Raw genomic sequence first — 24,217 nt, 5'->3', positions numbered from 1 at the left:
ACGTCAGCCTGACAGATCTGTCCTGATCAATGAGAAACTTCTGAGTGCCTTACTATGGTTTCAATAGAGCGTTTTGCTTTGTTTTGTTTTGTTTTGTTTTGTCCCTCCGACCCTCCTTGAGTTTTCCTGTCTCTGTCTGGTGAAATGGAAAAAGCAGGAGATGGAGTCTTCATTTGTCTCACACACAAAGACTTTTATTGTTGCTCTCTGTCTCGATTCCTCACCATTTAAATTGCCTCCCTCTCTGGGTGGAATTAAATCTTGGAATATTAAAGGGAGGTGTTTTTTTTCTGTCTGAACTGGTGACACCATGCTTTTCCTATCAATCTGTCTGGACTGGCCTGAGATGAGATCGAGGGGCTTGATTGATGGCTACGGATGCTTCTGGGAGTCAGAGTTTCAGTCATCTCTGCTGTGTATGAGTGGATTGTGTATGTGAAGAGTGTGTGAGTGTGTGTGTGTGTGTGTGTGCATCAGGAGAAGATGTCATAAAGAAAAAAAAAATACTTTTGTTTCTGTAGCCACAGCCGCCAAACTGGATTTTCAAGCACACTTGATACCATCGACATTAAGATGTGAACGTGTCTTTTTTTTCTTCTTTTTTTTAAGAAAATCAAAAAAAAAGTTTATTGGGAAAAAAAAATATTTTTATGTATTTTCACAAAATAGCTTTTAAATAAACTTGCTTACATACTGGTTGGATATAAACATCTTAATGTGTGAGTGTAAAGAAAGAACAAAATATTAAACAGCTTCTAGTACCATATTTTTAAAGCCAAATACATTGCAGCGTATGGGGGTGAAAATGTTGAAATCATGTAATTAACTCCTATTCTAAACTTTCCTGTATATTTTATTCTTTAACATTTGGTGTTGTTGAAATAATATGTCAATTCTTGACATTTTGGAATCAATCCGTCTCTGTTTTTTCTTGTTAGCGTTGGTGCAGCAACTTTTTTGCTTTATACTTTTGTCTCTTTGTTCGCTTCAGTGCTTTTGCTGTTTGTGTTTTTTCTGACGAGGACCAGGGTAGATGTTCTACTTCCAACAGGAAATCAATCTGTTTACACACATACACTCACGCACACACACACACACACACACAGAAAATGATAGATTGGTGTGGTATTTTATTATCACATCACATTGTGATGTGGCGTCAAGAAGAGGCATCGAAATCCACATTGGTCTATGTGCTGGTTTTAAAATGCCAAATAAGTGAGAGTGCCAAATTCTAGTGCCAGTAGATATGAATATAGTCTTAAATATAATCAATCACTGTCATCTCAGTGAATGTAAATGATACATTCTGTAAGTTTTGTAACTAGATGTACAGTCGGTGGCAATTACAATGCTATTACAGTAGCCTTTTTCGCTTTGTTTTCCAGTCTCCATGTACTTTTGCAATGATCTGACTATGACGTCGCACCGGTTGCATGTTGTTGCCGCAGATACGATATAAGTTTATTTCACTACAGCCAAACACGCATTTTCATTTTAATGTTGAAGTTGTGAGGTAAACTGTTCAAAGTTGGAAATACAATGTCAGACATATATATATATACATATACAGTATATACATATATTTTATATAAAAAAGTTTAAATATGAAAAGTTATGGCCCCTTTGCATTATTATAGCATCAACGCTACTTTGCTTCTGTCGGATACAAACTTTTCTTTCTACTTATTCTAAAAATAAAGTTTTTCTTTATTTTATTTGTCATTTATGGTCCAACACAAAGGAGCACTTCTATTCGATTTCCTTTTCCCTAAAGATTGACCCACAAGGAGCCCTCCACTGTGACATAAAGGGAGGTATAAACTATACTGTTGTCATCACTTGTTTATGTCATCAATAATAGGAACATATACCATAGTTTCATCACGTCATTTTTCATGCTATTCTCATAGACTTTTTGTAAATGGAATGTGTGCTAACTTGTTTATTTTTTGGGACTTTCTAAATAAAAGTGGCTGATCTCTTGTTATTCTTTTAGTCTGTGTCATTTATTACCGATGATTTTTTAATCGGAGCACACACACGTCCGTCTTGTCTCTCTTGTTTTTAGCATTTCTGAAAGGTTGTCTTTCATTTTTCAAGAAATAAGGCACAGGTCTTTAGTTGGGATGTCTGAAATTTTCAATTGTTCACCCTTGCTGTGCTTTACTGTGCTTTACTGTGTTTTTGTTAGTCCTGAGTAAGAGGACCGCCTCTTTGTAGAGCTCTTGCTCCTGATTGGACAACATGTGGTGGGAGACTTGAAAAGACTCTCTCGTTGTGATTCTATTACAGTTTTTTTGCAAAATAAAAGCAATATCTCTAAACCTTTGACAAAGTAGCCCACAATTGCTACTTGTTGGTGTTTCCATTGAAGGGTGTTTTTTTTGTTTTGTGTATGAGCGGTAATTCTAGTCTTGAGAAATCACATTTGTCTCATAAAATCTCGTCACGCCACTTTGAGGAAGATGGCTGAGAGCATTCTGTGTTTCCATGGTTTTGGAACAGTGATCTCGACTAGAACCTACTGTTGCTATGATTATTTTCAACTACATACCGTGCTGTTTTGTCTGAAGTGAACTGGTCACGACCCCCCCATATGTCCCCTGTTCAACAAGGAGTCCCCTCTTTGTGAGTGTGTAACAACGCTGAAGTCCCCTGTTGTACTGGTTCACGAGTACACACACACACATGCACAGGTGTTTTCACTTACTCAGGTTAATTTGAAAAATGTCCCCTGTTCTACAGGGAGTCCCCTCTTTGTGAGTGTGTAACAACGCCGAAGTCCCCTGTTGAACTGGTTCACGAGTACACACACACACACACATATGCACAGGTGTTTTCACTTACTCAGGTTAATTTGACCAGTCTGACTGAGGCTCAGAGAAGCAGAGCTGGGGGTCACGTGATGTGACCAAACCCAGTAAATCACTAAGTGATTAAGTGACATTTGCTCGCTCGCACAAAAGTGGTGAAGCTGTAGGTAAACCCTCGAAAGGTCAGCACTGCCGCACTGTCGTGTCAGCTTTGTTATTTTGTCATCAGATTTATGGGTCACCATCTGGTGTTAACGGCAAAATGACATTCACACAGAGTGAGACCAATACCTCTGATACTTCTAGTCGAGTGAGTTGGTGGATTCTTCCACAAGCGTTCACTTTTATCACATAGGACACGTTTGCGCAAGTGTATTTTGCATTACTGTAATTATGCAACATTTTGTGCTATCGGAAAAATTCCAATTTGTGCTGTTGCAGGAAGCCGGCAAATCAGTGAGAGGGTTGAAAAACGCCTGCTTTTGGATATTTGGATAAAAACTCAAACAAATGTTATTTGAAATATGTTTTATACCGTTCAAATTTCAAATTTAATAAGCAAAATCTGGTCCATGTACAACATGTACACATCAAAATGTCCATCTGGACTTTTTTGCTTATTTTAACCATAAAAGAGCCAGAAAATATTCTGTGACTAAGTGCTTTTGCCCATTTATTCCTGAAATTGACTGCATGTTACAATAGTGTATTAGCAATTCAAAGAAGAAAAACAATAAAGTTAATTGAGAAAAAAAAAACATTGTAGTTGTTTTATTGTTCATCGTCACTTAATCTGCTCTGAGGAGTGAGAAGAGATTTCTGAGAGGCCAGGACAAAGCAACAGACAAGAACATGATTCATAGAACAGTTTGAACAGTCGTAAATGCTAATTTATTAGAAATAAGTGGGGATATTTTGCAGCCGAACTTGGCTGATCTGAGGCCACATCAAAATGTTGCATTAAAATTACAGTGTACCAAAGTGGACTAATGAATAATAAACCCCCAAAGTTTTAAATGTTGGGTTTCAGACGGAGCATCTTAAAAGGATCGGATCTATCTGAATTCAAAAATGGAACTCCACGTTAATATATTTATTATTTTGAGGGAAAAAAATATCTTCAAGACTATTTCTCCTTAATATTCAGAGACAAGATAAATGTCGCAGTTTTGCCTAAAATTTCTATCCATCAGGCAGAAATGCATGTGAGAAATACAGAAAAACTGAACTTTACACCAATAAATTACATTTAAATGAAGAGAATTTTTTAGCTTGTCCTCAAATGTCACATTATTTACTGTATATGGTTATACGCTGTCCATGGACTAAACTACACAACCCCATCATTTACTGTTTCCATTTCCCCAATAATTGTGACATTAAATGTTGTCTTTAGGGATTCTCTTTCAGCACCCTGGATATTGGAGATAAGGTCTCTTTAAATAAAGACTATTATTTTTATTATAATTATTATTATTGTGATAATAATAAAAGATTATTATTTGCAGGCCAGGCTGACTGTGTTACAAGGTGTTATGCAAGATATAGACATTTGAAAACTGTAATTTGTTTGTTTGTTGTCGCTTTTTCCACTAAAAGCAACAATTACAAACACAGATTAAGCATCTGTGCAGTGTAACAACCCAAGGACGTGCATGAATCTCACATTAGGAGTTTCCATGCTGAGTGCTGAGAAGCCACGAGTCCACCCTCCTTCTGCTCGGTGTTAATGAATGTCACACATCTCCGCGAAGACGGCTGACGTCATTGTGCGCTATATAAATAATCCGTCTTTCCTCCCAATGAGTCTATATCTGTCTCACCCGTTCTTTTTATATTCATTTTCCATGGCACCTTGAATCATTAAATTGAATGAAATTAAAATGATGTTTTTGCCTCACTCTGTTTGCTCAGTAATTGGAAGTTTTACCCGTGCATGCAGGGGACTGCAAGTGTGGAAAATGAGCAAATGTATTATTAGATGTATTATTGAACGCTCAGTGATGCAGGGGAACTAAATAAACTTTTAACAACAAATGGAAATGCCTGAGATACTTTCTATTTTCCTCTCTTTTTTTGGTAACCATTTTTTGACACAATTTTTAATTTCTTCCAGATGCTGTTTTTTGCCAACTTCCCTTTGATGGAAATAAACTTCATGCATCCACTCTCATGTCAAACTGCAAAGAGGAGCTGTTACACCAGGATCACGTTTTCTTCCCTTGTGTGTGTGTGTGTGTGTGTGATGTGTCGCAGGTGTGTGTGATTTACTGATTGCACATGTGTGTGAGTGTTTAGGTGGATCCTGGGAGCTGATTGGTCCTGCACAGGAGGTTCCGACATAAAAGGCAGAATTGTCCCAGCTATGACAGGAACTCCCTTGAACCGCAGCAGCCATGAAGGTGGTCAAAATAGAAACCTGTCATATGTACAATGACTTTGTAAGAATATGTTTTTCTGATACCAAACTTGCTCCAGTTCATCCCAAGACTTTCCTTCACACACTTGAAAGATTAGAACTTAAACAGTGCATTGAAAGATTTGACTACAAACACCATAAACGTCAACCTCCTTGCTTGTAACGGTAAAACAAATCGTCGAAAGACACCTGTATACGCCCGAACAACACAAGCCGTTACTGCGTTTGATGTGTTTGCACTCACAGGATGTTGACTGATGTCTTGACAGGAGACACACACACACACACACACTCACATTGACACACACATCACACTCACTTTGACTTTCTAAAAAAGCTGCTCTTTGCTCCAGGGAAAACAAATCACTCAGCTACGAAACACTTTGGTGGAGGAAAGAGGGCAGGAGTTGCTCACACATCTGGTGCTGAGTTGGATCAAATACTGTAGCTCAGCAACTGGACACATCTGCTCAGTTCAGATATACAGAACAGGGAGATTTTTTCCTGGTGGACGAATCTTTGGACTTGTTTTTATTTTCCTCCCAACCCCAATAATCTGTTTGCACTCTTGCATGAAAAGAGCTTTGACAAGAAGATAATGTCAGCCTTGGCATCTAAAGCAAAGAATACTGAAGGATGTTGGGATGTTGATAAATATGCAAATGGATTGCTCTTGCTATAAAATATTACATATCTCAATCTTATAATAGAGATGCAGTATCAGTTACAGTTTACAACTTAGGATATGGTATGAAAAATGCATTTCACATAATTTTTATCCACAAAACAAAAAATGAGCTTGCAGTGAATTAATGTCAAAATTAAATTATTAAGAAATAAATATATATATATGTAGATAGAACTCTCAGAAGTCAAGGCCAGAAAATGTGCGGCTTTGATCGAAAACTGTTTTCATGAAATTAAATGGGCAAAGTAAATGAAGTCTTTGAATAGAAAAATTGTGGAAGTTCATTCGGCAGCATAAGGACATTGAAGAATCACCCTTCCTCTCATTTATCTTTTTGATCCACCGTCCTTTAATAATGAAAGGATTTAGGCCATGAAATCAAATATCCACAGATTGAATAAAGGAAACTGAACGATAGAAAAAGAATCTTCCAACCTGGCTTGAGGAAAAAGGCCGACAGACAGCTTGAGGGTTTTCGTGGAGGTTTTCCTCATTCTGTGTGAGGGTCTAAGGAAAGAGGGTGTCACTCTCTGTACAGACTGTTTGCAATGCTGGGTTATATAAATAAAACTGACTGGACTTGACAGTGCAGAACAAAGGTCTCAGGGCACCGCCAGCTTTGTTGTTTTTATGTCTGTCATATTCTGTGATCATTGGCATTTGGATTGGAATGATGTGACTGAGAGTTGGTCTTTAGCTTAACTCGTACAACATGTGTATTCAATGCTCAAGCATGTCTTGAATAAACCTGGTGTCAGATATCTTTTGCACAACAGATTATTTTTCGACATGAAACGGTAGAACAAACACAGTTTTTACCAGTAACATTAATTCAGGGTCAACCAGGGTCATGCTATTTGTTCCCGTGTCACACTTCAGTCACACGTTAACATGTTTTCTTCTTTTTTTTTCTCCTGAAAATGTTGTTATTATTATACAACTGGATACATGTTCCCCATATTTCCTGTATGGTGATTGAGAAAGAGTCATTATAGCATTGCTAATACAACAAATTAAACACATTTAATTTAAGACGCTTGCACGGTACTGTATATCACACACACTTTCCTGCACTGAACAATTCACAGATTGTAGTACCAAGAATAGTTACTGAGATAATATTTGCATAACCTCTATATTAGTTTCCCTTGGTGTCTGCCATCTTTAACCTTAAACTAAAGACAAAGAAAAGCATAAAGGTTACGATTGTCTCGTGGCTCAACGCGTGCTCCCTCATATACATACAGTAGCTGCTGCCTGAGGTTTGTTGCCATTTATTCCTTTGAAAGTTATTCTTTAACAAGCAATAATGGCTTTATGAGCTCTGATGTGGGCGGCCACACGGTTGGTGTAGTGGTTAGCACTCTTGCCTTTGCAGCATAAAGACCTGTGTTTGAGAACAATGGCCTTTCTGATTGGCACTGCACCCCCCCACGACCCTCTTGTGGAGGATAAAGCGGTAGAAAATGGATGGATGGATCTGTGATGTCACTCATTTTATGTTGTTGTTGTTGGAGGACAGTGAATCAACATTTAAGGCCATTTTGTTTCCCTTCAATGTGGAAATGACTTATTGAAGTTACCTCCCCCAGGAGCAATACTATCATTCATTAGTCCCACCACCTTTGTGTAATCAGGTGTGCTTATGGGCCATTAGTTCAGCCAATCATGGCACAGATGGATGGTTAAACAAAATGAATCTTCAGCCAGCGAGGATCCAGCTCTGACTCCCACTCCTCCTTCCCATCGCTGGTCGTCAATGGATACCCTGATAGGATCCTGCCCAGGCGGGGGCTAACGATGACAGAGGGTACACAAGGAATGTCCTGAATCTGCCATCTCAAATACTGTAGGAGACGTCAACAGCACAGCAAGGACCATGCTTCATCTTCAGGTTTATTAACTTACTGCCTTCCTTGACCTCATTAAAATGCAGCAGTGGCACAGACATGTTCACACACAGATGACAGTGCAGATTTAAGCAACCTGCAACCTGGAAAGGTTACAGGTTGAAAAATTCATCACCCTGCCGTCATCATCAAAGGCATACTAAAATCTTTATCTTTTCATCATACAGAACAGAAAACCTTGACTTCAAGCTTTTGTTTCAGCAGAGTTCTAATATTATATTTATTTGATTTATTTGGAAAAACATGCATTTATTTTCTTTTAGATTATTGTTCCTTTTTATAGCGACATTTTTCAGCAACACGTGTGGTTGGCTTTCTGTCTTCCAGCTAAACACATTGCAGGTGACACTTCACGTAAATGTCACCAGAACACAAACAAGGTGGCAATTTATTTCAAATTAAAACTGACTGATTTGCCCACTTACGAAGCCACTTAGGCTGTTTTTGTTTCAAAAATGTCTGCAGGTGAAATGACAACAAGACCTTCTGTGATCTAACCAGGGCGGAGGACGACAGTGACCAGTCGTCTCACACGGGGATGTAAAGACAGTGACACTAACACAGGATGTTGAGTCTAATTAAGATGATCAGGGATTTGTTTGTGCTTCACAAACTCCAGCAACAGAGTGATGTTTAAAATAATACAATTGTATGCAGACTTTTTCTCACTCATTTGCTCATATTGAGTGTTTTTGCCATTATTAATCGACTGCAATGGCACTGGAATCAGTACAATTTACATTCTAGGTGAACATTTCGGAGCAGAAATGCTAAAGTGATAATAATACATGTTGTACATTTGCAAACATTTCCTGTTAGATGGAGGGAAATTGACTTGTCGAGTAAATTAACCTGAAATGTCTTCTCCTGCCAGCTAATCAATCACCTTGTTGTCAGAAAGAATATGCATGCTAATTAAGGCTGTGACACGGAGGAGCATGATACTGAATGCATGCATCACATCAATCCTGAAATATGGAAATCACACTTATGGCAAACTAAAAATAAGACAAAGGAACTACAAAAAAACTCTAATGTTTCTACTTTATGAGCTATAAAAGTGACTTACAGTGCTGACTTTGTTGGACTCATTAGAGCAGTAGAAGACTACATCTTTCATTTTTTTATGATTAAAACATGAATAAAGTCTTTGAAACAACATCTAGTGTTGAGTTTTCTTTCCCTCTGATCCTCAATAAGCTAGATGCTACTCTTTTTGTTCTAAATTGAAGGGCAGTGTATTCGTTTTGGGGAAAACGTCTTGGAAACAATGGCATTACCAGTGCAGATTTGACATTTACAATGAATTCCAGCGTCAGTGTAGTTCATTAGTGTTGTCTCCTTTGGCTCTGGGTGAGAGTAAAAAGCCAATTTTCTTTCATTTGCCATAGTGCAGCGTCTCAGCTCTGCCAGACAGACCAACACACAGTACTTCTGAGGCAGCCAAGGTGGTGGGTGGTGTTGTGCGCTGTAAAACAGTTATCCTCTGGCTGGGTTGTCATGGAAACAGTGTTAGTTGGGTTTCTCATGTTGGAACGACACGCTATACTGATAGTGTGTCGTTCCCGTAGCTGCATGTTGGCGGGTGAGGGCTGCTCTTCCACGCACAGCACCATGCACCCTTGGGAATAAAACAAACAGCTGTTGTGCTTTATCGGAGGAGCGAATGTGTTGTATAATCGTGCATGATTTGGCATCGTGTGAAAAGGTGCTTCAGAATGAAACGGCGGCTCCTCTTTTGAGCGAGGTCGAATGCATTTCCATGGTAACCGGCCATGACAAGCTGTTGTTGTGTTGTTTTACCATCGCTCTGAGCTTGTCGAAGGTGTGCAGGCACCTTTTGAGGACGGCATTTCCTCTGCAAATATACACAGATGCAGACACAGCAGCTGACATTCAAGATAACGATAACTGAAGACACACACTTTCATCAATCTGGCTTTATTTATGAACTTCCTTGTGTGGTTGGGTGAGTCTTCTATACACACAGGAGTCAATCGTGTGCCCAAAAATCCTTCATCACTTCTCTTTTCCTTCACTCAGATAACAAAACTGACACAAAGAAATTCTATTTTTTCCTCTCAAATTATAAGTGAAGAGTGTGTCTCTCCTCCCTTCAATTGTTCACATCATTCATGCTCACTTACTCCCCCGTGCTGGCTGAGCAATAAACTAATGGTCTGTCTCATAACTCTGGGATATATGGCAATGTACATACAGGCCTTCCTCGGATGTGGCCTGGGAGCAATCAGGGAAATGGATCATTCCAACAGATACAACTCTGCATGTGGAGAAAAACACGGAATAGATCAAGAGCCTCAAATGTATGTATCCTCTTTTTTTTCAATATGGGGACAATCCCAACCAGCATGTGTTTAATACAATGCATGATGCGTATATGCAAAATATTTCAGGTTATAAGTACTTATAATATAATAATCCATTTCCTGGCCAGTGCCAGCTGCTCCCTAAAAGGATAAGCATTATTGATAAAGGACGAAAATATACATTCTCCTCTGGAAAGTGGGATCCAAACACCTCCACAGGGAGAGAAAAATGCACAACACTTGAGTAACTTTTTGGTTAATATGCAAAATTATGTTTTTTCATGATAGATTAGGTGTTCAAACAACTTTCCAATGATTCTTTTCTTGCAGGCATAAATTGTGAGGATTGACTTCATAAAATAAACAAATGTTGGTCTTCTTTTTCTTTTTTTAAGTTTAGAGAAGTGTGATGAAAAGATATTTTTAGCATATTCTGACACTTTATCTTCAGTGAAGTGTAACATAAATCCTGTGAATCCTTTGCTTAAGAAATTTCAAAATACTCATTACATTAGGTGATATTTTCAAGGAGACTTGATGAGTAGATACTATAACATGATATATGATGAAAGCTGACCGAGGGGCAAATTATTGAGCAGCTGTTTGGAGTGTGTCACTGAGTTGCCGTCTATGTAAACAAACTGTAAGCGGTAATTCATCCCTCCTGTTATTTTCAGCACCTTTTTATGTGTAAATAGAAAGTGATAGATTTTTGCTAAAACTACCAGTGATACTGCATCCCATCACATTTCCTCTCAGAAAAGGGTAAACAAATTCAAGTTGAATGAATTAAAAAAAATAAAATAAAACACAGATAGAATTACAAGACTTACACAACATGTGATTTGTTTGGTTTCCCTCAGACCAACAACAACATCTGCCTCTGGATGAGTCACTTTCTGATGGAGCTGACATTGACGGGGGCGTCGGGGGGGAAACCTCTCATCTTTCATGTCTGTTGAAGACCACCGAGATTAAACCTTTTATCTGCCCTGCCCCTGATTTATGTGGCCCATGCAGATTGCAGTGCTATTCACACACACAAACTGCCTTTCAGCAATGCATGAGCAACGGCTCACGCTGATTGCCAGCAGAGTTTGTGTGAATTTATGTGTGTTGGCACACACTTGAGTATGTAAGGGTGAAGATGCTTATTTTTATATCTCCGTTCCATGTTTTAGACCTTTCTAATCTGCAGCGTGTAACTCTTTTGGTGATTTTTGCTGTTGCTTTTGTTGTTATTCTTGGTTTTTGGTGTAACACAACAATGTGGCATTATTTGAAATGCCACATTGCCTCTGTCAAGCAAAACTATCAGACCTGGCTGAGCGAGTGTGCTGTGGGCCAGAGGAAGAAATGTTTACTGAACGACCATGTTTTGAGCAGTAGAATCCACTTCTGAAACTATTATTTTCGGTCTTGTTTGCATGTTACGTTACACAAGATCTTAGCACCAACAAATACAGAGTTGTGTGGAGGCGACAGGTTTAATCGGCTCAATCAGTGGTTTGAACCTAATGAACATTAGTTGGTATTTACAAGTTACACTAAACTAAACAGTCAGGACATTTATTAAAATACAACAACATAATTTGGGCCATTACTCACTGCTTCCAAAAGCTGTTTTTGCTTTGTTCTATAACGTCCTCAAGCACTTTAGAGATTCCTATTTAGAGGACTTGCAGCTATGGCACATCACTGCAGTTTCCTGTAGCCAGAAACACAATTTAAGGGCGGTCTCAACTGATCGTGCTGTGGACAACATAATAAGTTGTTCTTACCGCTGGAAGAAGGTTAAAATTAAGGGCTATGGAGGGCTATGAGGTTAGAGTTAACATTCTGTATCATTAGAAAATGACACAAGGGAATGTGGCAATGCTTTTTTTAAATTTAGTTATCACAGGAATAGTTTGTAAAGGACCAGAGTTGCTACTTGATCTGCTATATATGCCATTCCTATATTATAGCAAACTGGCAGTACTGTCCTTAGCTGACCAGCTTGTTTATACCTGTGTTGTATAAAATAATCTCTTTTTGCTTGTTTGTAATAATAAATAACACAATTCCAGACTGGCTTGACGGACTTTGGTTCCATGTGGTCAACAAACTGTTTGTTAAACCAGGACAAATATAAACATATTCGTTTAAACCACCACCACCTTTCGTTCCAGGTGGAAGTGTGTGTGTGTGTGTGTGTGTGTGATGGTCCCTGCAGAGCCGAGGACATATGGGCTTTCTATAAGAGACGAGGTAGAACAGAAGGCCAACACTTGGCATGTGAGGTGAAGGAGAACTGACACTGTTCGATGGCTGGACGATAAGTTGTACAGTCTCCTCGCTGGGATCCCATCTCTGTTTTCACCCTCATAAACACCTCCTCAGAGGGAGGGCTATTGATTTCCCTTCAGCGGGATCCAATTCATTCATGGAAATTGCCAGCCTGCATGCAACACTGGAGTATTTTCAATACTAGCATATGGACAGCCTGAACTAATGAGTTCAGTTCAGTAATGAGGTTCAACTTGTAGAAGTTCATTGTTCACTAGTATGGTTCAGTAATAATAATTGCATCAGAAATACAACGGGTTAATTGGATTCTGTTAAATTTCAAAAACGAAAAATATAAATACAGATGGCAATTGTTCAATCATTATAAATGTAAGTGTGATGTATTTGAAGCCATTCCACAAAAGTTAATATATAATTTATATACAAGAGCTGAAACATGAGTCCAGAAACTTAAATAAGTCTAACATGGTTAGTTACAGTAGTTGCAAGTAAAGCTGGTAATCTGCAGATGCTTTCTTTGTGGAAAACAAAGTCTCCTGTAGTGATTGCTTAGGCTGAGGTTGAATTTAATTCACCTTGGTGGTTCAGCAGTCTCGCTAGAATTTAACAAACAAGATGACTGAGATAAGCCACAGGCTTCAAAATCAATGCCAAAATGGCAAACAAGTTATATAAAAAAAAGGTGCAGTTGGACAAAGATCCACCCACTAAATCACAGATTCATCCTCAGCTCTGACATACACCACCCTTCCCTGAAGACACAGCTGGGCGTAAAAGAAAAGCCAGGACAAACATAAATTAATATACTAGGGATGTGCTCTCGAAGCCCTGTAGACTAAAAACTCATAAACTTGCTTGTCATCGGATGAAGAACAGCCCATCTGGGACAGCCCCTCCAGCACTGGTCCTACCCATCTGGAGTTTCCCCACTGGATTTACACCTCCTACTGTACCCAGTGGCACTCAGCAGGAAGTTGTAGCATGGTAGCTTTCAGGGAGGGAGGGGTGTTTTGTTCTTTTGTCATAATGAGATGCTAATATGAAAGGAAATGGAGGTTTAGATGATACGTTTCTCACTCGAGGCTGTTGCTGTCTTTTGCATATTGTTTTGGTTTGGTAAGTAGTCCTTCTGCTCTCTTTGCCCACAATAAAGCAGATTTCTTTATTTCCGAACAATTACGTGCATTGTTATTCCCTCTTTAATTCTTTAATCTTACCCTTTCTCTAGCAATCAGGTCATATTATAGCCCACGTCTTATTTTGTGTATCGGGTAGACAATTCACGTTAATTAGCAGCATATTTGCACGGCGTCATATTTGCTCAATTGAAACAGTTACTAATAGCACATTATTTATTTATTTAGGTGTTTAGAATTTTTATTTTGGCCATATTTATTCATTTTGGTACTGTGTGTTTGTGTACTTTGTCTTGATTAATGGAGCCTAAAGCAGTTTGATCTCAGTCTTTAGACTTGGTAGACTTTTTTTATTTTTTTTATTTAGATTTATTATGTTTGTCATGTCTGTGCTAAGGTATTTGTTAAAGGAAAGAAAACAAATCTACCCACAGGTACAAATGAAATGACTTGAGAGTCAACATTTTGAACTCTTTCTTTCATTAATGATGGATCTGTGTGAAACTGGATTTCTATATTGAACATTAATAACAAGACAAGGGGACACCATGTCTCTTGGCCTGTGTTGCATTGTTGGTGGCTGCTAATGGCCAGCTACTCTACAAGTAGATAAATATCAGATATTAAGCAAATTACTATGAGGTCAAGTTGTTATTTTAGATTGAATCTCTTTCCTGTATTGCCAAAGCCAATTCAAGTGTAAATGGATTGCATTTATATCACACTTACATCTTAATGATCAACATGTGTGTTTTACATTGTCAACACTGCCTCTAGCATTTTATATATCCCATTCACACACACACACTAAGCGCACAACCACACAACAACATGAGTGAACGACTCGCTCTGCCTCCTGTCCCAGTTCCAGTGTTGTCACTGCCAGCTCCTGCTGTTGGCCCCGGGAACCACTTCCTCTCACCGGTCAGCGTGGGCTTTTGAGAGGTGCAATGTAGGTGGATATTCATGCCATCTCCCCACAGACACCGGGAGAAGTGAGTGAGAAGGACACACTTTCTGGGTGATTGAAAATACCCTTGGGTGACAAATTGTGGCCCAGTGCTGTTCAGCAGGATGGTTCACATCAATAAGGCACATATTTTTGGGGGCTCTGGGACGGCATTCGACCAAATTCACAGTTTGTTTGGTCATTTCCAGTCACTGCTGGAGCCAGTACTTGGCAACACTCTCTCCTCTTCGCACCAGCCAAATCTGTTCTTTATTTCATAGCAATAACATGACAATGGCAGGTCGAATGAGTCAGTTACTCTTGGTTCTTTTTTTACAAAGTCGGCTTCTCCCTACAGCTGGTCATCTGCCTCCATCTTGTTTGATCCCCTCCGTCCTCTTCTGTTAAAACAACTCTCCTCATGTCCTCCTTCACATCATCTGTGGTCTTCCTCTTTTCCTACTGCCCGGCGGCACCGTCTTCAACATCCTTTGTCCAATATAATCACTCTCCCTCCTCTGCACATGACCAAACCATCTCAACCTCGCCTCTCTGACTTTATTTCCAAAGCCTCATTTCTAATCCTGTCCATGCAGGTCACTCCAAACACAAAGCTCAGCATCTTCAGCTCCGCCACCTCCACACACACAGTCAAAGGAAATGAATTATCTAATGGTTAAGCCTTAAAGGTGACATAGAATGCTTGTATCACACATATATGTTAGTTATGGAGGTCTACTTACATATATGAACTTGTTTTCATGGTTAAAAACCTCCTAATCGCTGCAAACGAGCCGATCAAAATATCTCCTCACTGACGCTCTCGTCAGCCGCGCTGTTTCAGACCAAAACCACACCCCCAGAACGTGGACTGTGTTGTGATTGGCCAGCCAACGAGAGCTTTCCCACTGTCCTGTGATTGGCCAGGTACCTGGAAGTGACGTAATAGATAGGCCAGCTCTCAGATACACAGCTCCCCCTCTGGCACGGTGGATGCTCTGCATCTCAGCAGCTACAACGAGAGTAGTTCTTCTTCTTCTGCGGTTCAATGTACGCAACCGGATGTGCCCGGACTAGTGCCCGCACCAGGAGGCGCTACGGTGGTGAGAGGAGTGGTGAGGATTTCTGATGACGACATCAAATTAAGGAAGTGCCGATCCGCTTCGCAGAGCCCAGGAAAACAATACAACACTATTTTCTCAGCAGTGGCTGAACTGTTTGTTCTGAAACTTTAGGGTTTCATAAACGAGGTAATGACGCAGATACACATACACAAACGCAGCGTTAATTGGAGCTTCCGGTCTATGTGGGCTTTAACTGTTCCCTGACTGCACGTACACTAAAAGCCATGTTAGTTTTCAAAGTTGTTGTATAATGAACATTTACTAACTTGTTTCTGCCCAAAAATAAGGTCAATACTCTTCATCTGAACAAGATGCAATTTAACAGTTGAAGAATCTGGGTGGTTTGTCAACAGCACCAGGTTTTTGGCACTATCAGTGTTCCCAGTGCCAGGGGGGATATCCTTTTTTCCCCCTCGTGTTTGTCAACAGGATGGTAGGTAATAAATTGCTTATAGTGTGTTACTGTGTCTCTTCTCCTTCTTAGAAAGAGGGAGCAACAAGACTAGTATCCCCATTTTTTACAGTTTTGTAATATTGACTTCCGACGTCACCATTGCTCCACATAGTGTGCTAAGCAGAGTTCTTTATTAATTGATGGGATCATTGTTATTCTGGATGTGAAGGACTCGGCCGCATGCCCCCAATGTTAGCACTCAAAGTTTTTCTGCTTTTTTTTGTGTGTTGACCTCAGCTCAGGTTACACAAACCCACAACAGAACCTGCTCTTAGAAATGCATTTGTATTTGTTAAGTAAACACAACTGGCAACTACTTATCAGGGGGAAAATGTCAGTGCAAATCGACAACCAAACACAAACAGTGCAACCAACAACTGGACACACACACACACACTGTCATCCTTTCAGTAAGAAGCTACTATTAAATCCTTTTGCTAATCTAGTCGTCTCTGTAGGTCTGCATGAATATGCATACTCATTCCATCACCATGGAAACACTGATAGATGGCAGCAAGTAAGTGCAGCGGTTGATCATACACCAGACAGTGAGAAGAGGTTTGAACATAAGTGTGTTTTGCTTGTGTCTAATTTCTCCTCAGCATTTATTACCACCTTCTATCTTCTATAATGCCAATGATGTACATACTGTATAACTTGTTGTTTAACACATCCGAGGCTTCATTTGTTGGCGTTTGACCAGGATCCTTTTCTGGATAAATAATCGTCAAATGATTTCCTATTTTAACCTGGGGAGTTGCAGCCTAAACCTAAATCCTCCTCCCGCCCTCACAGATGCCACTGAAACACATATCAACTCTAAAGCTTCTCAGACAACAACCCCAACATTGCACATTCACACTAGTCCAGAGGGCAAAGAGTGAGGCTCACCTTGTGTGAAACTTGGCACTGAGTAGATTTTTGTTTGGCAGCGATGTCCCCGGCACACTTTAGCCTCTCTAAATCTACAAACACATACATGTACACAGCTCCCCAGAGGGTGATGGATTTCAGCTGCTACTCTCCTCTGTCAGGCTGCAATAAGGCTTTCCATGCCTGCAGCCTTCATCTATTTGGCACGTGATCTATCAAGCCCATGCCAAGGTGTCAGAACCTATTAACCAGGGGACCCAGGGGCCACTTGCATTAATATTATCTCTGCACTCATTGCTTCAGATGATGGTGGTCTGTCCACCGCTTTCGAAGACAACGCTCTACTTTCTTATGAGGCACAACAAAGCTGTGCACATCTATCACAATAATCCCTGAGATGACAACCCAGTGAACGATATGTACTGTGTCATTTTCAAGGACACATCTACCAGGTCATTCAACCTACAATTTGTGCCACACCTGTGTTCTCCTGCACTTGTTAAGAAAGTAGAGCGTGATTCAGCCAGAGAGATGTTAAGTGAGAGGGAGAGACAGTTTGTACGACAAAGTATTTTAGTTGCCGGGGGAATAACCGAGACATCATCAAACATTTCAGCAGAACGCCACAACCGAACCAAAGCTTTGCAGCAGCCTCTGTCTGACTTGTAGAGGTCTACTGTGGAGGTGGACAGATTGTGGCGACAGGTGCTCCTCAGCAGTTTTCTGCTTCTAAATGGAAACCTTCGCCAAACCTCCCACCCACCACTTTATTCCTGATCCCAGCACCACTTATCTCAGCCTTAGACTTTTCTCTGCTCTCTGTCTCTGTCTTCATCTCTCTCTCTCCCTCGGTTCACAACCAGCAACTGCCTCTCTCTAATTTAGAGCTGGTTATGCCGTCAACGTTCTTACTTTTTAACCCACACTCACACATATCCCATATGTAAGAATATACTGTACACGATGAAGAGAGATTTTTAATAATCTGTGTATTTATTTTGTGAAATGGAGCAATTAATGGAAGGTTCTGCCAAGTCGTACTATTGACCATCAGACAGACCTGTTGTTTAAATTAATATGGAATACTAAGTAATGTTTTCCTTGTTTTGTTGATTTGACATTTGGATACCCTCTAAACCTCCCTCTACCCCTAAAAGCTGTGGAAATGTGAGCATTAACATAATCAGAGAGAGATGTATGGATGCTTGCTCAGCATTCCCAACTAAGTAATTTACCATCTGATATCTTTCCCTCTGTCATTGCCAATTTAGTGAGCATTACTACCCAGCAGCCAGGCATTAGCATTTTCTGAATTATTGAGTTTTTCTCCTCTGCCATAGATCGCTGTAGTCAGTCACCACTGTCATTATACAGTTGAATGGACAAAGATTGCCCACAGCATTTGTGAAAAGAAGGCCTGCATATGGAATTCTAACAGCAACCCTTGCCTCAGTGACTTGGAGTCCAATATGTGTCCTCCACACATTTCAAAAGGGAATTACTCAAATGAATTATGGAAGTGCTGGAATTGAATAAATGTGGAAAAAAACATTTGTATTGTTTATTTTTTGGCAGAATATCATCAGGGATTAACAAAAGCACTTTTGAGAATAAAGATATCACCAAAAAAACATCAAAGAAAAAACTTTGCTTTTACGGACTCATGCATTTTTTTATAAGCCCTAATCTTCCGCAATTTAGCCTACAGTGGCACGAAATTCAAAAAGCTTTTGTCTTCCACACAGTATAGTGGGACTTAATGCAACAATGTTCTGAGTTCAATTAAATGGTCCATTGTTTTTGAAATGATGGGCAGGTATGGTTAATGTTATTAATAATGCAAACTGTGGCCATACTTAGAGTAAGCCATTGTAGTTGTGCATTAATAATTTATCCAGGAGCACAAAGGAATTTTGCTGCTGAAAATGTACTTTCCTCAACGCTGATTTTATATATGCAAATTAAAGATATTTAAACACACTCATATATGAACAAATATTTTGATGATCTTTAGCAACTCCACATTCCTTGTGCATGCTTGAATGTGTTCAACATGCATTCATTAATTTATCAGCATGTGAAGTGTGCCGTATTATTGCATTTATTGTACATAAATCAGAACTTATAAATTAGCCAACTATACATCAGTATACAACTGTGGTTTTCTGTAGCATGAATGGTTGAATACTGTTGAGATTTAAAATGTATTTTAAATGAAACAGTAACAGTCAGTCAGATTTTATTTAGCTTCATTGCTCATTCTGGTGTCCCTCAAGGTGTCATCACTGGTCCTTTACTCTTCTGTGACCATGCAGCTTGTGGGGTTACATTAGTATAACTCTGCATATATCATGTGATCTTTGTGAATACTAACTTTACTTAAGTAGAATGAAACATTTGTTAAATGTTCGTAAGCTGCTTTCATGTAAGCAATGTGACATAACAGGTATTATGCAATTTGAATGTGGAGTCGTAATTTACGGAAATATTCTTCACCATGTTCTAAAGCCAAGTCATGGCCTTTATAAACCAGGGAAGAATACATTGAATTTCATATAAAGACAGAAAAATGTTATCATCTAAGAAGGGTTTCAAGGGAATACAGTGATTTAAATATGAAATACATCTCATTCGTCTTATTTTATGTCCTACTTTATGGTAAAAAGTAAAAAGCTATGAGCCTGTGCACAAAGAGCCTATTTGCAAGGTGCACCTATTGTCGGAGGACACTGAAGGATGAATATATTCATCGTCAGAATTCTCAGTGCTCTTTGACAGTAACTTTTTAAATGAAAGTACATATGTTGTACATATATATACATATATATATATATATATGTTATTACTAATACACATCTTTAGCACAAACTGAATATATTGGAAATTACAGCCCCAAATGAAAAAAATACAGTATAAATGATGCTACTTTTTTTTACAATACTTTTATATTATAAACAAAATGAAAATATGTCTCCGTATAAGCGATTATAGTTGAAGCATTTGAAAAAAAATCCTGATAATGTTTTCCTTTTATGAAAATAAACAAAATCATTCTACGACACGATTGATTACATTTTCCACCTGCCTTTTACTTGTTGTTGTTGTTGCTGATTCTAACCTTATGCCTCTCAATTAACACCCCATAATAAGGGACACTCTGTATGTTTCTCACATAAGCAGCTAAAACCCTGCATCGTTAGAATGGCTGGTTACAAGGCAATGGAGTAAACCATTTATTTTGAAGCAGCTGGCTGTTACTACATGCAATTACTGCATGCACACTGTAAATGGTGCATTCCAGAAGTCTCCCACAAGTAAGATGTATGTTCAGAATGTACTGATCTGTTTTTTTTTCTTTATAATCAAGAAGCCCCACTGTCATGTGATATTTTTCAACACCAAATATTATTATCATTATTATTATTATTATTCACAGTCACTATCAGCTCCTGTTTCCGGTTTCATATATTTATATGTTCTACTTTTGATTGTTTTTTGTCTTTACCGTGATCTTGTGATTGCCCTGATGTGTTGCACATGATTCCATTTGTCCTTCTCTCGTTGTCTTCTTGGTTGATCAGTGCATTCTTACCTCTTGTACTGTCATTTCTGTACCTCAGAGTTTGCAAGTGCTTCTGTTTCCATGTGTTTCAGTATTTTAGAATGTAAACATGCAGTTTGTCTATCCACATGCCTGCACAATAATAGAATATTCACATTTGAAAATGTCTTGTTATCCTGTATTGTATTATGCATTATTATTTGATGTTAAACTCTTTCATCAGTAAAACATCTTTCTTTTCATTTCAAACTTGGCCAGTTAAGGCCCTTTGTGCAGTGTAAATGAGAAAACACTCTGTTAATGGTAATAATAATAGTGGTGATAATCTGAGAACATTATTGTAAACCTTTATTCGTATACAATAATAATACCAAACTATTGTACCATCCCAGTGTGAGCAGACATCACTGCCGATGAGGAGGCCACCTCTCTGTCTTCAGGGTCAGTTCAACTATTTGCATTCAAAGTGCATCATGTGACCCATTTATCCTGAGGGACAACTGTCCATCCGTCCTTGATATGTCTTTTCATGAACTCTCAAAGGGAATTACCACTTGACTGATGTCACAGATTTAAACAGATTTAGATTAGAACAGGAACGCCATTATTGCTGGCCTCAGCTCGTCCACCACAACTGGTACATAATGCATGGGTTATTATTCATGTAGTCACAATGTCGAGGTGCCTCATAGTTTCATCCTGTGTGCATATAGGTGTGTATACATATGTGTATATATATGTATATATATATATATATATATATATATATATAGGTCTCTCCAGGCTCTTGGGTGCGCATCACAACAACATAAAACAAAGAAGGATGAGCTCATTGGCAAAGCTGAATTTTTAATTCCAATCCCGAGCCATGCTTTCACAGCCTCTTTTGTTCAACTGTCTATTGCTTTTTTTTTTTCTTCATTTCCCCTAGGAACACATCAGAGATGCTTTGGTACGGCTAGCGAGTCCCGCTGGCCCTAATTTAATCGTATAATCTTCGATAATGGCTCTTATGGAACTCTGAGATTAGTCATTAATATCGGAAATAAAAATGAAACGTGCAAAGAAGCCGTGGCTCCAGGTGCCAAACCAAACAGGCCTTTAAATGAGGCATGAGTCACGCATGATGCCAAACGTAGCTGCATGTAGATGTGAAGCCTTTGTGTTTATGCCATTAAACTTTAACGAATGCAACAAGGGTGCTTAGTTAAGCCCAGCGATGAATGATGCACTCACAGCCAGAAAGTAGAAACTTGCTTTCTCTGCACAAATGACACCATAATGTACATTTCTTCTCTGTTTTTTCTGTGCTTTTTTTTACTCCTTAGGGTTTTGTTTTCCTTTTTAAGTCAGGAGAGAAAAGACAATGTGTCCCTGGATGGACTTTAACCCAGAATGATGTTATCGTAAGGGAACTCTCTTCGACCTTAGGCCAGCAAGCCAGTCCCAAGCTGATGTAATTTGATGTAATCTGTAACAACCTCTGCTCAACTTTGTCTCGACACAGTTGTGCTTTGTGTTGATAATTGCCATGAAGCACAAACTGTCACACTGAATCAAAGAAAATGAATTATTTTGCTCCTCTCGTGACATCAAAAAGTTGCTTTTACATCAAATAAAACATGATGTAAATCACACTGTTTTTGTTTAAATTACAACATGTATGGGAAGTTATTTTACTTTTATTTTTAAGGGCAGAATCTCGTCTTTAAATCAATCTCTCCACATGTTTATGTCCTTTACCTTCAGAGTAACAGGCCGGTTTAGTGCATCCCAGCTCCCTCTGGATGGACAGAATTGTGGTCATTAAAAAAGTATGAGCAACGAAACACCCTCAGGGGCAGCAATATGGAACTGAATCACTCTGATTTCCAGCCGGCGGATTAAAAATAAATTGTGTCTAAAATATTCAGGGGGACGTTATTAGTGCAGCTTTGCAGTTTCTTTCCTCTGCCAAACAGCTCCACGGTCGGGCTGCCTCGCCTGCCTTCGGGTTTTGGATCCATCCAGGCACCAATAAATACTTAGAGGGGTAAAAAGGAGAAGGACGCAGTGGGAAAACAGGGTGCATGAAAAAAACAGGGAAAGAGAAAAAGAGGTAAGGGAAGAACGACTGAACAAAGGTAATGGGGGAGAAAAGACAAGACTGCAAGAACTGTTTGGATATTTATGGCCTCTCTTTAGTGCCGGGTCAAGGTGGATGTGGCGAAAGATTTGAGTCATTGATGATTTCCTCTGTATGGAGCACTTACAGTGCAGTGCATTATTGAGCGCACAGCAGCAGCAGCAGCAGCAGTACTTTTTTCTTTTACAGGATATACTGTGATTTATGTGTCAAAATAAAGAGCAATGTTTAAAATTGATATGCAAAAAAAATTGGCACTGATAATTATTGAGTAACCTGAGACATTTAAGCAGCACAGAAAACATATGGAGTCAGACACAGACAGAGAAGGGAAGTCATATGTGGTTAGCCTTCAGGACTCTGTTACTATACTGTAAGCCAAATGTCGAAGGAAATGTTGAAGGAAGTGACTTTGATGTCGACATTTTGTCAATTTTATTTTATTTCTTTTCAATCCCGACTTCCTCTGTTGTTGTGGGAATGAGACATGAGTACGTCAGATCCAGATTGGATGTCTGATGATCAAATGACACATTTATCTATATATTTTTGGGTGAAGTGGTCCTTTAAGGTCAGATCATTGGGGGGAAAAAATGTGCCCTATATCCATTTTTAAAAGTTCAATGCCAATGACAGCAGTTTGCGCTTCACGAGTGCATTGCTTGAGTAAAGCTGCTCACCTGCATCTCTAGCAGTTTAGTCGTACATCTGTGCTGTGCTGACGCAGCCCCCTCCTCCCCGCCATCCTGCCCACTCTGTCCCTTCACAATCTCCGCCCACTCTCCATCTGCATCCGCCAGCAGCAACATTCAGTCACTTCATGACCACGCAGCCTCGCTGCAGAGTCGACCCTTGTGGGAAATTAGTGTGCAGTAACAGCTGTAGCACTCTGACATCTGAATCATGTTGTTTTTTGTTTTTTTTGTTTTTTCAGTGGGTGTTATTGACAGCCAAATGATTCACATCAGGAGAAAGAACATTTGGATGGCACTGACACAGCTACTAATTGTGATGATATAGATACAATGTGACCTGCATGTTCACATAAGTTTCCCTGTTTCTTATTTTGAAGTGAACGTCTTTAGCCAATCAGAGTCCAAGACAGGTAGAAGGCTGTGGTCACAACCGTGGACTAGAAGATAACATAGTTTTCTTTATCACTTATCATAACTCCTCCAGAGAAATCATTGGTCAAAATGCAGTGAAATTGTTACTTAAATCAAACTTTTCATGCCATGAAAACTGCACAGTGATCCCTCCACTTTAAAGTTGTTGTTTTTATGTTGAAAAGATGATTACATGTATTGCATATCTGTTGTTTGTTATATCTATCGGTTACAGTATGATGATTTCAGCATTGTGGTGTCAAAAGTTAATTCATACTTCAGAATGTCTGACACATAGATAGTCTGTGCTTAAATCACGTCATTTCATACGGATTGTGTAAAGAGTAAAAGTGATAAAAATGATAAGGGGAGTTAAAAATAATAATAATTATAAAGCCTGTACCTGATACATTGACAAATTTGGAAGGAATCATTCAGA

General features: G+C 39.2%; 1 protein-coding gene across 4 annotated transcripts in view; it reads left to right on the top strand.

The window, feature by feature from the left end:
- Nucleotides 1-1,990, top strand: part of gria2b (glutamate receptor, ionotropic, AMPA 2b) — a 38,547-nt gene extending 36,557 nt beyond the window's left edge. For 3 of the 4 annotated variants that reach the window (XR_006361404.1, XM_044039812.1, XM_044039813.1), the window contains one exon: nucleotides 1-1,990. This exon is cut by the window's left edge and continues 139 nt beyond it. Coding sequence is in view for 2 of the 4 variants with exons in the window: in XM_044039812.1 (XP_043895747.1) it covers nucleotides 1-26 (26 nt within the window). In the remaining 2 variants the exon portion in view is untranslated. The other variant, XM_044039814.1, reaches the window with a different exon arrangement.
- Nucleotides 1,991-24,217: the final 22,227 nt, after the last annotated feature.

The sequence above is a fragment of the Solea senegalensis genome, linkage group LG12, assembly GCF_019176455.1.
Source record: "Solea senegalensis isolate Sse05_10M linkage group LG12, IFAPA_SoseM_1, whole genome shotgun sequence".
Classification (NCBI taxonomy): domain Eukaryota; kingdom Metazoa; phylum Chordata; class Actinopteri; order Pleuronectiformes; family Soleidae; genus Solea; species Solea senegalensis.
Note: the sequence above shows the minus strand (reverse complement) of the source record. Positions and strands in the feature narration are given on the sequence as shown.